This window comes from Geotrypetes seraphini, chromosome 13 (genome assembly GCF_902459505.1).
Source record: "Geotrypetes seraphini chromosome 13, aGeoSer1.1, whole genome shotgun sequence".
In the NCBI taxonomy this organism is placed as follows: domain Eukaryota; kingdom Metazoa; phylum Chordata; class Amphibia; order Gymnophiona; family Dermophiidae; genus Geotrypetes; species Geotrypetes seraphini.
The window spans coordinates 56,656,975-56,671,593 of record NC_047096.1 but is presented as its reverse complement, the minus strand read 5'-3'; the positions used below and the strand labels follow the sequence as shown (position 1 = coordinate 56,671,593).

At 40.7% G+C, this 14,619-nt stretch overlaps 1 protein-coding gene across 11 annotated transcripts in view; it reads left to right on the top strand.

The window, feature by feature from the left end:
- The window catches only part of EZH1 (enhancer of zeste 1 polycomb repressive complex 2 subunit), a 235,978-nt gene that overhangs the window by 155,911 nt on the left and 65,448 nt on the right, over positions 1-14,619 (top strand). For all 11 annotated transcript variants that reach the window (XM_033918305.1, XM_033918308.1, XM_033918309.1 and 8 more), the window contains 3 exons: positions 7,789-7,880; positions 10,483-10,523; positions 10,917-11,042. In XM_033918305.1, the coding sequence (XP_033774196.1) occupies positions 7,789-7,880; positions 10,483-10,523; positions 10,917-11,042 (259 nt within the window). The remainder of the gene's footprint in view (positions 1-7,788; positions 7,881-10,482; positions 10,524-10,916; positions 11,043-14,619) is intronic.

Genomic DNA, 14,619 nt, shown 5'->3' with positions numbered 1-14,619 from the left:
CCACCACCCTCTGTGTGAAAAAGAACTTCCTTGCGTTTGTTTTAAACCTGTCCCCCTTCAATTTCATCGAGTGACCCCTTGTTCTTGTGGTTTCTTTCAAATTGAAAAATCTGTCTTTGTCAACCTTTTCGATGCCCCTCAGGATCTTGAAGGTCTCTATCATATCTCCTCTGAGTCTCCGCTTTTCCAGGGAGAACAGCCCCAGCTTCTTCAGTCTGTCAGTGTATGTAAGGTTTTCCATACCCTTAATCAGTTTAGTTGCTCTTCTCTGGACTCCCTCAAGCATTGCCATGTCCTTTTTGAGGTACGGTGACCAGTACTGTACACAGTATTCCAGATGCGGGCGCACCATAGCCCGGTACAGTGGCAGGATGACTTCCTTCGTTCTGGTCGAGATACCTTTCTTAATGATACCTAACATTTGGTTTGCTTTCCTCGAGGCTGTGGCGCATTGTGCTGACGCCTTCAATGTCGTGTCTACCATCACTCCCAAGTCTCTTTCCAGATTACTGACCCCTAGCATTGATCCCCCCATTTTGTAAGTGAACATCGGGTTCCTTCTCCCTATATGCATGACCTTGCATTTCCCTACATTGAAGCTCATTTGCCACTTTTTCGCCCATTCTTCCAATGTTGTAAGATCCCTTTGGAGATTCTCGCAGTCAACCGTGGTTTCAACCTTGCTGAATAGTTTGGTGTCATCTGCGAATTTGATGACCTCGCATTTTGTTCCCGCCTCCAGGTCGTCAATGAATATGTTAAACAGGAGCGGTCCCAGCACCGATCCTTGAGGAACCCCGCTCGTGACCCCTTGCCAGTCCGAGTAATGGCCCTTTACACCAACCCTCTGCTTCCTGTCTGCCAGCCAGTTTTTGATCCATCGGTGGACCTCCCCGCGCACCCCATGATTCCATAGCTTCCTGAGCAACCGCTCATGTGGTACCTTATCGAAGGCTTTCTGGAAGTCTAGGTAAATTATGTCTATGGGTTCACCTTTGTCCACCTGGTTATTTACCCCCTCAAAGAAGTACAACAAGTTTGTGAGGCACGACCTACCCTTGCAGAACCCATGCTGGCTCGACCTTAGCTGTCCATTTTTTTCGATATGGTCACAGATGCTGTCCTTAATCAGTGCCTCCATCATCTTTCCCGGGACCGATGTGAGGCTTACCGGCCTATAGTTTCCCGGGTCGCCCCTCGAACCCTTCTTGAAGATGGGCGTGACATTAGCTATTTTCCAGTCCTCCGGGATCTCTCCAGTTTTTAGGGATAGGTTGCATATTTGCTGAAGTGTCTCTGCTATTTCATTCCTTAATTCCTTGAGCACCCTTGGGTGAATGCCGTCTGGACCTGGCGACTTGTCGCTCTTTAGCTTGTCTATCTGCCTGAGGACATCCTCCTGGCTCACCTCTAATTGGACCAGCTTGCTATCTTGATCTCCATTTTCTATTTCCTCTGGTTCTGGAATGTTGGATGTGTCCTCCCTCGTGAAGACCGACGTAAAGAAGTCATTTAACTTGTCAGCTATTTCTTTTTCCTCCCTCACTACTCCCTTTCTATCCCCATCATCCAAGGGCCCCACTTCCTCCCTCGCTGGTTGCTTTCCCTTTACGTACCTGAAGAATGATTTGAAATTTTTTGCCTCTCCCGCTAGTCTCTCTTCATATTCCCTCTTTGCTCTCCTAACCACTCGGTGGCACTCCTTCTGGCTTTCCTTGTGTTCCTTTTGGTTAGCCTGCGTTTGGTCCTGTTTCCATTTTTTGAACGATGCTTTCTTGTTACTGATCGCCTTTTTTACAGCTGCCGTTATCCATGCTGGGATCTTTATTCGATTTTTCTTGCACTCTTTTCTGAACCTGGGGACGTACAGGTTCTGTGCTTCGTGCACCGTACGCTTGAGCAGGGTCCAGGCGCTTTCTACGGACTCTATCTTCCTTGTGCTGCCGTTGAGTTTCTTCCCCACCATTTTCCTCATTGCATCATAATTCCCTTTTCTGAAGTTGAGCGCTGTTGTTGTGGTTCTTTTCACCCTGGATGATCCCAGTTCTAGTCTGCACTGGATCATGTTGTGATCGCTGTTCCCCAGTGGGTCTAATACCGCTACTTCCTTTGCAGGTCCCCCCAGTCCACTGAAGATTAGATCAAGAGCAGCTTCTCCTCGTGTAGGTTCAGTGACCAGCTGTTCCAGGAAGCAGTCCCTCGTGGCTTCCAGGAATTTGGTCTCTCTCTCGCAACTTGAGTGCCCAATACTCCAGTCTATCCCAGGGTAGTTGAAGTCCCCCCTCACCACCACACTTCCATTCTTGCATACCTGCCGCAGTTCCGTCTCCAGGTCCCGGTCGATTTCTTCCGATTGGCCAGTCCTTCTACACCAGCATTCTTCAATGCAAGGCTTGAGAGTCAGTGGCTGTGCCCATTCATACTCTTATTCTGCCCTCTCTCCTTAAAGAATGACATGGGGATGATTTCCCGCACTTATTGGTTGGGACAGAGACGATGATAAATTCTGTCACCGTGCCATTCTCTTAAGTCTCATCCTTACTGGGAGCTATTGCAACTCATCAGTAATGGAGTTTCTTTCTCAAACTTACCCAACCAAAAATGAACCTTGCTGCTATATTTTGTAATAACTGTATTTTTTTAAATATAATTTCTCAGTATACAATTTTTTGTTGTATACTGAGAAATTATATTTAAAAAATGAATATAATATCTTATCATTCATATATATTATTAATAGAAATCCATCCCCCCCTCCCCGCTGATCCACATGTAAAAATTAAAAATTGGGAAAAGTGTAAATTATTCATTATAATAATTTAAAAATGGCCCCCACACATCCTTAAATTTTTTGTTGTATATGGAAGTGGAAGGGGGTGGGGGTTATATCTTTTTGTTGTATGATATGGTAGATTTTCAAGTTATATTGTATTCTAATTGTTTGATATTTACTGTACACTTGTTGTGAATTATAAAATGAATAAAGAATTTAAAAAAAATATATATATCTAATATAATAAAATGGTAGGACGCGCATGCGCACTAAAAAATCGTGTTCCCTGATCCCATCGCGGAAACACGATTGCGCATGCGCGGGTTTTACGTCACCGAACTCTGTTCCTCCTCCACCTTGCCACGCCAGCCATGTCCGCCGCCGGCCTTGAGCTCCTGGGGGCCGGCGGCGAGAGCCGCCCGGCCGGTGCTGAGGACCCGCCTCCCGCTTCCGCCCTACACAGCCAACGATCGCCTCCACAGCGCGGAACAAGTCGACGACTCCCCCCTCCCGCACCAACCGCTGCCGCTCCTGTTTGAAGCGGCCTGATGAGGTTCGCAGCCGGCTGTAGCGAACCTCGCAGGCCGCTCTCCACATGAAGCACGTTCCCTCTGACGCAATCGCGTCAGAAGGAACATGCTACCATATATGGAGAGCGGCCTGCGATGTTCAAAACAGCCGCCCATGAACCTAAGCAGGCCGCTTTGAACAGGAGCGGCAGCGGCGGCACTCCCCCCTCCTTTCAGCGGCCGGCAAACAACATGGAGGACTGCTTCCGGGAGTAATCGGCTTCCAGCCTCATATCTCAGGCCTGACCCGCGACTCAAAGGGGAGAGGATATGCTGGATGGAGGGAGCAAGACAGATACTGGTTAGAAGACTGAAAATAAAGGGGGAAGAGAGAGAAAGAGAAGATGCTGGAAGGGAGGAGTTAGCAAAAAAAAAACCTCCCAAAAAAACAAACAACTGGAGAAATAGAAGAAGATAGAGATGCAGAAAAATAAATGGAGGAAAACTGAAAGATAAGGTTAAAGTCTGAGATGGATGTAGGAGAGGAAGTGAAGACAGGAATGAGAGAAGAGCCAAATAGAATGCAAACCCTGGTAAGAAAATTGAGAGAAGAGAGCAGAAACTGAGATAAACATGAATAAAATGGCCAGACAATAAAAGTAGAAATTTCATTAACAGAAAATGCAGTTTTACTGTAAATTTGCACTGCTTTCTTTTTATATTCCAAAGTGTATAGTGTTTTTTCTCTTTCTCTGGTTTTGAACTGCATATTGCTGGACAGGGGGAGCAGGAAGAGGTGCTGATGGACAGGGGGGGGAATGAAGGGAGGCCTACTGCTGGACAGGGGGAGCAGGAAGAGGTGCTGATGGACGAGGGAGCAGGAAGAGGGGTGAGGTAAAATAAAGGGAGAAGGGCTGCTGTTGGATAAGGTGAGCAGTGATGGGGTGGGGGAGGACACAGGGGAGATAAAAGGAAGAGAGAATGAACAGGGGGGAGCAGACAAGGGGTGGTGGTGGACAGCCAAGGAAAAAAAAGAAAGAAAGATAGAAATACAGAAAGCGGCTAAGGAGAGAGAAAAAGAAATAAAGACAGACACACACACATATTCTAGCACCCGTTAATTTAACGGGCTATAAGACTAGTATATATATAATTTCTCAGTTATTCCACAATAGAGTTGCAGTAGTCAAGGTAAGAAGGCAAGATAGCTTGAGCAACACCTTATGACCTTGATGACATAAAATAGAGCCCATTGCTCTCAGTTGCCTCATCCTGAAAAACATTTTTTTTCCACCAAGGCATGTTACTCGAAAATAAGATTAGACTCGACAGTAACCCCCAGTACTTTAGAGGTATTTTCTATTTGCAATTTTTTCCCACATGACAATATCTGTTCTTTTCTCGGTAACCTATCATAAGTGCCAAACCACTCTCTTGATTTATTCAGTTTTAGGAAATTAGCACGGGCCCATAAACTCAAATCTTCAACTAAACCTTTCAAAAAAATCTAATGTATCTTCAAAGATAACTTTTGCAAGACACAGTAAATAAAATATCATCTGCATATGAATAAATGAAGGTATCTGGGTGGGTAAACATACTACCTAAAGCCCTTAAATAGACGTTGAATAAGGAGGGAGACAGTGGCGAACCCTGGGGAACACCACAGAGTGATCCCCAAGGCTGTGATTTACAAGGACCCCCTTTCTTTTTTTTTAAATTTAATTCTTTATTCATTTTTAGAACATCAATTGTGCACAAAAGAAGATGCATTTACATAAATTATTATCATTACAGCACAATATACGTAATAGAATAAAAACAAGACTTATTTTCTCCCACCCACTTTCCAATTTACAAACACATCATAAAAATACTTGTAATCAACCCTTCTATATTTCTTAACAAATGCCAAAACATATCTCCCTCCCCAGATGTGCATGTTTCTCTCAGTTTATACAAATAAATCAATCTTTACAGTATTTAGTTAATGGCTCCCAAACTTCCATAAATTTTTTATAATAACCCTTCTGAATGGCCATAAACTTTTCCATTTTAAAGATATAACATAGGGATTCCCACCAGAATGAATAATTTAATCTATCCCTATTTTTCCAATTCTTTAAAATAAGCTGCACGGCAACTCCCATCATTATAAACAAAAGTTTGTTATTTTTTGTCGAAATTTGACTTCGCCCTCATAGATGTTCCAAATAAAATAGTATCATATGATAGTGCCACTGGATTTTCTAATAAATTATTAACCTGATCCCAAATCGATCTCCAGAATTTTAGTATCAAAGGACAATAGTATAGTAAATGATCTAACGTCCCAACTTCCAGATGACAATGCCAACATCTATTAGATTTAGAACTATCTACTCTATGCAACCGAACTGGGGTCCAAAATACTCTATGTAATTTAAAAAACCATGTTTGTCTCATAGATGCAGACATTGTACATCTCAGCCTCCAAAACCAAATTCATGGCCATTGAGATGCAGTAATTTGATGCTTTATCTCAATGCTCCAAATGTCACGCAAACCATTTTTTGGTTTCTTATTCAAAAATCCAGATATTAATTTATATCACTGAGCAGGACCCAGGAAGTCTACCTGAAAACATAAGACCGGCAGACTATTTTGAACCTCCAAATTTTCCCATTCAGGGAACCCTTCTTGCTTCAACTGCAACCATCTATAATTTTGTGTTTTATTAAGACCAAATTTATGTTGTAATTGTGAAAAATCAAGCCGCTTACCATCAGAAATAACATCATCTAAAGTGCGTAAGCCTTTAATCATCCAATATTTCCAGATGATCTTAAATCCGCCAATTTTTGCATAAAAAAAAAAAATATATATATATATATATATATATATATATATTGGAATTCAATCTGGTCTCAAGTGAACTTATTATTGGAAAATCATGTTGCACTTTCTTACGATACAGTGTTATTTGGCATGATGATGAGGAAAAAGAGTCAAATATCATCCTATAACAACAAGCTTTTATTAGTTATGACAGGGGTTGCCATCCAACATATAACCAATAATTGGAAAAATCACAGAAATCTTAGTTATACATTTTGGTGGAATTCATTATGCCATATATTTAAAATGGAACGAGCAATAGCAGTATAAAGAGGGACATATACTAATTTTATAAAAATATGGGGGCCATTGGCAATATATTGTGGTGATTAGTCATCGATTCTTCTCTTTTCCTTTTCTTGTTAGCACACTAAAGGGGGGAGGGAGTTGGGAATAATTTATACATAATATGTTAAAATATGCTATATAATATGTATGTTTATTCTTACTGAAAATGTGAGAAAGGATGGGTGGTTGGGGGGGTTATTATATCACTAGAATATTATGTGGTAGAGATTAATGTGCTATTGTGAAATAACTTGTATAGTATATTCTTTTGTGCACTTGTTGTTCAATTTGAAAATGAATAAAGAATTAAAAAAAAAAAAAAAAATCCACCAATTTTAATCTTGGAGTTCAGCCATATAGTCTGAGACGTAGATTTAATATATGTAGGAATAAGTGGTAAATTATCTACAAATTTTATAGTTTCCCAAGTATCTAATAAAATTCTATTGTCCTTATATAATCTAGGCATCTTAATACTCATAACATGATATAATCTCAGTGGCGACAGGAGTTGCCATTCCAACCATAACCAATCAGGCAGAGTTTCCATGAGCTCAGGGAGGATCCAATACATATCTTGCCGCATAATATAGGCTTGATGATACCTATAGAAATTTGGAAAATTTACCCCACCCTCCGCAATTGATTTTTGTAGATACTAGAGCAATTCTTGCTTTTTTCCCTAGCCAAATAAATTTAGTGAGAATACTATTTAACTTTTTATAAAAGGACCTCTGAAAATATACTGGCAACATTCCCATTTGGTAACAAACTACAAGCAAAATCATCATTTTAACTGTATGGACTCTTCCCCCACCAAGACAAATGTAAAGGGTTCCATTGCTCACACATTTCCGTGACCTTCATCAATAGTTTCTTTTCGTTAATTTTAATTGACTCATCCAGTGTATTATGAATCCAAATCCCTAAGTACTTAATCCCATCTTCCTTCCAAAGAAAAGGGAATGAACCAAATAATCCCTTTTGACAATGACTCCCTTTCATATGTACTCTTTTGCAAAAATTCAGCAAACCATTTGCATACCATACCTCGTATACCAAGTTCACTTAATCTATACAATCTATTTTATTGTACTGCTGGTCCCGTGGTCATAAATTGGGCAGGAAAGCATGCATGGCGAGAGCACTTCCTTAAGCTCTTAAAGAGACAGTATGATGGGCAGTGTTTCCATATCAGGATCTGTGGATGTCACCCACATGTGAGAATATTGGCCTGCTGTCCTCAGGGAATACCTGCCGCAAATAAGTAACTTCACTTTTCTTTTTCTCTAAAGATCAAAGGATGGAGCTGTTACCTTTTTATCCCTTCTTATTGTGTAGGTCTTTCAGTTTGCAGTTAAAGACTCTCTTATACTGAAAGTTCCAGTAAAGGAGTTCATGAATACATCTCAGAAGAAAAAAAGGAAACACAGGCAAGTGATTTGCAAGGTCTTTCATTCCTATGGTAATGTAAGATTCCACACACGTTTATACCTTTTTTTCTTTATTTCATTTTCCTCCTTATCTTGGTGGAAGCAATGCTGGTGGTTGCTGCTTTCATCAAGTATTAGGATCTGGACAGCATACGGTTTCAGGTGTCACTAGAAAAAGAAAAAAAATTTTTTGCTTCATTCAGTTCTTGTGATCTCATCATCCATCTTATCTTTGGCCCTGCTGTACAACTGGTTTGTAGTGGCACACGAGTGCAGCACTGTGTTCTCATTGCTGCAGGTAGGGTATCTTTCCTGCTTGAACCATTGTTAAGGTGACCATATGTCCCGTTGTCCTGACCCACCGCTTTGGGACGCTGAAATGTCCAGTTTTCAGGGACAGCGTCCCAAAGCTGTGTGTGAGGACTACGGGATAAGTGATCGCTTCCCCTCCCTCCAGCGCTGAATCAAACCCCCGTTCGCCCGCCGCCACTGCTCCTTCTTCTTGCTGCCCAGAAGCCTTCTTCCTGACGTCAAATCTGACATCGGAGAGGAAGTTCGGACCAGCCAAGCAGGTAGGAAAAATGATTTTATTTTCAATTTCGTGATCAAAATGTGTCAGTTTTGAGAATTTATATCTGCCGTCTATATTTTGCACTATATTTGTCTATTTTTCTATAGTTACTGAGGTGACATTGCATATTTTAAAGTCATCTGCCTTGACATCTTTGAAACCCCCCAAATATAAATGATAATTAACATTTTCTCTGTGTATAGTGTGCTTTGTGGTTTTTTAAATTTTATAGTTACCATTATTAATTAACTCGGGTGCTAGAATTGATGTGTCTGTCTTTCTTTCTTTCTCTCTCTCTCCTTGGCTGCTTTCTTTCTGTCTTTCTTTCTGTCTCTCTCTGGCCCCCTGTTTATTTGTCTTTCTTTCTGTTTGTCTGTCTCTCTCCCTGGCCCCCTGCCTGCCTATCTCTCTCTGTTGTGTCATGCCTGCCTGTTTCTCCGTGGCCCCTTTCTGTCTTCCCCCCTCGGAGCAAGCCAAGATTGCTGCCTGCCCTCCAGCACACCCCTCCCCCCAAAGCAGCTCCCTTTCCCTCTCCTCCTCCATTTCCCTGTGCAGCAATAGCAGCCGGACGCCTCACAGCACCTGCACCCTGTCTGCTTCGTCCAGGCCGAAGGACACCCTCATGCTGTTGCTCTTGGCGTGCTCAAATTGCCGCATGCACCACAAGCCAACGCATGCCACACACGCCGCAAATTGAATACGGCCACGAAAGCACATAGCACGGCAGCAGGGATCACGGTCTCCTAAGTGCGCATGCGCGCTTAATGTTTTATTATAGAGGATAAGATATGTGTACATGAAAAATGAATGGAAGAAATTGGGGGTGTGATCGGGGGTGGGATTGGAGTGGGGCTAGGGCGGGATTGGGGGCGGGGTTGACAATTAATAGATGTCCCATTTTGATGAAAAAAATTAATGGTCACGTTAGCCATTGTGCATTTGAGTGCCCTAGGAAATACTGGTGGATTCTCTGTGAGCTCTGAGTGCTGCTTTTTGGCATACATATGGGATTTGGCATTTTTTCACATTGTAATTTTGAAGGGCTTTGTTGTTTTTATTTTGCAATTTTCAATTTTATCTTTGTTTTTAGTGAAAACCGCTGTTTTATCTGTAGAATGGTAGTATAATCACATTTTTTAACTCAAAGTTAACTATCTACTCTTGGGTGAAACTGTACACAAGGGGAAATAATGGATAGTTAACCTTTTGTTGATTCTCCTGAATACATTTACGAAGCTGAGGGGGAAGTTATCGGTGTGGGCTATTGTTAAAATGTATCTAGGTCTAATTGTATAAAATGGGACTTTTACTTAAATAGCATGAGTTAATTGTAGAATAGAATGCCTTAACAGTAGCCCACTTTGATAACCACTGCAATTAACTCATGCTATTCTATGACTCGACAGAAGTCATACTACCATTATACAGATCCATGGTGAGACCTATGAGATTCAAGAGTCAAATTTCAGCAAATAACAATAAACTTTTGTTAATACTGACGGGGGTTGCCATTCAACATATTACTGGAAATTGGAAGGATTATACTAAACTTAATTATACCTTTTGGTGGAATTTAGTTTGTCATATTTATAAAATGGAGAGAGTGCTTGCTATACAACAAGGAAATTATAATAGTTTCAAAAAGATTTGGGGGCCATTGATTGCATATTCTAATGATTAGACACCTTGGACACCTTTTTATTACATAGGACTATATTTAATGTGGGGATGGGGAGGTATGTTATGTGATTTAATGGGTTTATTCCTGATGAATGGGATGGGTGTGGGAGGGGTCTTTTTATATGCATTTGACAATAATTGTTAGAATGTCAAGTGATTTGTATGAATTATCTGATTGAATTTTGTACACTTGTTGCAAGAGTTAAAACTGAATAAAAAATTAAAAAAAAAAAAAAAAAAAAAGAAGTGCAGATAACATTGGGTTATGGCAATAAAAATGCTGCCTATACTATACCAAGCAGGAAAATAGCAGTTTTTTAGAGAACCCATCTTTCTGTGTTTGTGTTTCAGACTATGGGCTGCTCACTGCCGAAAAATTCAACTAAAGAAAGGTAAAACTGTACCCAGAAGCTAGTTCAGATGATGTACTCAGATAAAAAAAATGCAGACTAAGCTGTTCAGTTTGCTCAACTATTAGATTTTCTACAAGTAAATCAATCACCACCTTTTTCCTGTTACATCTACTTAATACTAACTGTAAAAAAAAGATTGAATTGGCTCATTGGAAGACTTCTTTGTACACAATAGCAGTTGTATCTTGAAATTATTAGATGTTTGAAATTTATACTTCAATGTACTTTTTGAGTTTTTGCTTTGATTTCTTCTTTTTATCATGCATGTAATTGCCTTGGTATATACAGTATGTGTGTGTACAGACATAGTTTTAATATATTTGTACAAACAGTTTAATCTCCATGGATTTTGTTCTCCTTCCCTTTTTTCAGATAATTCAGCCAACCAAGTGTACAACTATCAGCCATGTGATCACCCTGATCACCCATGTGACAGCACATGCCCCTGCATCATGACCCAGAATTTCTGTGAAAAGTTCTGCCAGTGCAACCCAGACTGTAAGCAGCAAACCTAGTTTCATTCCTGTGTAGGCAAACTACAAGGTGTGATTAAAAAAAAAATACAGTGAATGTTAAAAAAATATATATATATTATTACAGTAAAAGGCACATTGCCATTAATCTCCCTCAAAATACTCCCCTCGCTTCAAACACACTTATTCCATTATTCTTGCTGCTTTCTGAATCTGTTCTTGAAGTCCTCTTTCGTGAATGTCTTTAGTTGCGCTGTCATGGCTGCTTCAATATCCTGAATTGATTCAAAACATTTTTCTTTCATGGTCATTTTGACTTTGGGAAGAGCTGGAAGTTGCATGGTGCCAGATCTGGTGAATAAAGTGGATGAGGACACACCATAATGGTTTTATTTGACAGAAATTGCTGTACCAGAAACAATGCGTGACATGGAATGTTGTCATGATGGAGAATGAAACTGTTTGACCATTTCTCAGGTTACACTCACTCACCTCATGTTCAAATCTGTTGTTAAAATGTTTTGAATGGAACCATAAGAGATGTTCAGATCCTCAGAAATTTCCCTTATAGTCAATCACTTGTTTGATCGAATCATTTTGCTTAGTCTTTCAACATTTTCTTGGGTTTTTAATGTTGAAGGACATCCTGATCTCTCCTAGTCTTCAACTGATTCACAACCATTATGAAATCGCTCAAACCACTTGTAAGCCATCTTCATGGTCACTGCAGCATCACCATAAACTAATTTTAACATTTTGTGTGTTTCTTAGCTCACAACCGACTGCACTGAACAAGTTGGAGATTTGATCATGTGACACCATTATTGAAACAACTTCACTGGCTACCAATCAAATATCAGATTGTGTACAAAGTTTTGGTGTTGATATTCAAAGTATTACATTATGCGATACCTTGGTATTTGACTCAAGTGCTGAAAGTGTATCAACCAAGTAGACCATTAAGATCAGAGAGGAGTGTGAGTTTGGTCAGTGATGGTCTTAGTAATGTTCACTATGCAAAGATGAGGGCCTCAATGTTCACTGTGGCAGGAGTACTTTTTTGGAATAATCTAACAGGATCGCTAAGAATGCTTTCTGATATTCAGAAATTTAGGAGTATGAAAAAAGACAACTCTATTTACAGAGGCTTTTTTATGAAATTTTATTGTGTTTTGAAGAATTTTAGGTGAATGCTGTTTGGTTTTCATATTATTATATTGATTGTGTATGTATAATTTGAACTACTTAGCTCTAAGCGGGATACAAATTTTTAAATAATTAAATAAAATAAGGTTTGACACGCTGCATCTCTCATATTGAAGATCCCTGCCTTTCCATTGGATGCCACTCAGCAGCAGCATTCACTGTATTTTTTTTTAATCATACCTCGTAGATGGGTCTGTTGGTTGTAACCTGCTCTAATATTTATGCTGTCATTTGCATTAATGATTAGGCCAAGTCTCCTCCAAATGCAAGCATGTTTTAATTTTTAAATGGGTTTGTTGGAAGTATATCTCTTTAAAACCAATAGAAACATTTGAAAATAAAATGATTTAAAGAGGAATTATTTTAAAGTTCACATCGGGCATTCAACCTACATCTAAAGATAATTTTTTAACGTCCCTCCAGAACAGCATAGATGGATGGGTTTATGCTCCTCTGCCAGCAGAAGGAGACTGAGAACACACTGAATTCTAGCAGTAGTACAAGTGAGCTGTGCAGTCCCCTTTAGAATCTATCTGTTTCAAGTTTCTTTATTTTTGATATACCGTTTATCATACAGGTATCTAAACAGTTAACAATAAAATAGAATATAAAAAAAAAATAAAAATAAAAAACATGGCTAAACTAAAAGGAGGGAAGCAATAGGGAGAGGAGAATTATTAAATACATCGAAATGGAAAATAAAAATAAAGGGAAGCAAAATAGAAAGGGAAGTACATTTGGATAGGGAAGGGTCACTTGAAAAGAAGCGTTTTGATTGTCAAAGAGGTTCTACAAAAGAGGAACAATAGTTGTGGAAATCAGGGCTTACATAACAAGGTTTAGACGTCTTTAAAAAGGAAAGTTTTGAGTTTGATTTTAAATTTATCTAAAGAGTATTTTAAACAAAGGTCGGCAGGAAGGGCATTCCACAAGGTGGGAGCTGTAAAAGAGAATATGGATTCGCGAGTAGTGTTGTAGAAGAGTTCTCTTATCGAGGGGATGATAAGTAGATTTTGATTACTAAATCAAAGAGTCCTATAAGATGCATATGGAATTAGAAGTTTATCAATGAAAGCTGGTTGGTGGGAATGTTTTGTTTTAAAATTAAGTAGTAGTATTTTATATGTAAGACGATGTGTGATGGGCAGTCAGTGTGCTTTACGGAGGAGAAGAGTAACATGGTCAAATTTTTTTGTATGATAGATTAGTTTCAGTCTCCAGCAGGTGGAGATGGTAAGCCTGTGCAGTCCTGTTTGATCAATCCAGGAGTCTCATCAGCGGTTCCTTCACTTGCGATTTTGGGACAGCACCATCAGTTTTGTGCTCTTCTATTTGGTCTGGCCATGACTCTCCATCTCTTCTCCAAGATTATGGTAGTGGTGGCAGCAGCCTTACCCAAGGAGGGCATTTTGGTTGATTCATACCTGGATTACTGATTGATTTGAGCAAAGTCCTTCCAGGAGAGCACATGCATTATGGCTAATGTGACCATATGTCCTGATTTTAGATCCCCTGTCCTGTTGTCCCCACGCACAGCTTCGGGACGCCGAAATGTCCATTTTTCAGAGACAGCATCCCGAAGCTGTGCATGGGGACAACGGGACAGGGGATAGTGGAGCCTACAATCTCTCTAAACCACCTACCGCCACTGCAACTGCCGGAAGGGAAGGGCCATTCACCGACACACAAGCCTCCCCGATTGGCTGGCCCAGAACTTCCTCTCCAACGTCAGAATTGACTTCGGACGAAGGCTTGTGGGCCGGTGCCTGGCCCTTCCCTTCTGGCAGTTACAGCGGCAGGTGGTAAGCATCAACGGGTGGCAGGTAGTGGCAGCAGACCTGGAGGGGTTATAAGCAGGAGGAGGTAGGCCAGGCTTCGGTGCTGGAGGGAGGGAGGCAGACAAGCAGGCAGGCTGGCTTTAACGCAGTAGGGAGGGAGGAAGGCTGACTGGCTTGCTTCGGGAGAGTGGGTGGGACAAAGGCTGGAAGGCAGTAAGGGGGACATAGGAAGGAGGAAGGGAGGAAGGAAGGAGAGAAAGAGGCAGAGAAGGGGGGTTGTAAGCAGAAGAAAGACTAGAGAGAGAAAGGTCTGGACCAAAGGAGGAAGACAGCAGGCAGATTCAGGACTATGGGAGGTGCAGGCAGAGGGGGAGAGACCCTGAGGAAGAACAGAGAGATGCAAGATCATAACAGAGAGGGAGATCTGGAACAAAGGTACAAAGGAGAACTGACACTAGATCTGGGTAGGGTAACAGAGGGAAAAGAGAGAGAGACCTGGACCCAAAGGGGATGGGGCTGGATTGTGAAAGAAAGAAAGATGTATGTATGCATGTATTGGATGCACAGTCAGAAGGAAGTGCAACCAGAGACTTATGAAATCACCAAACAACAAAGGTA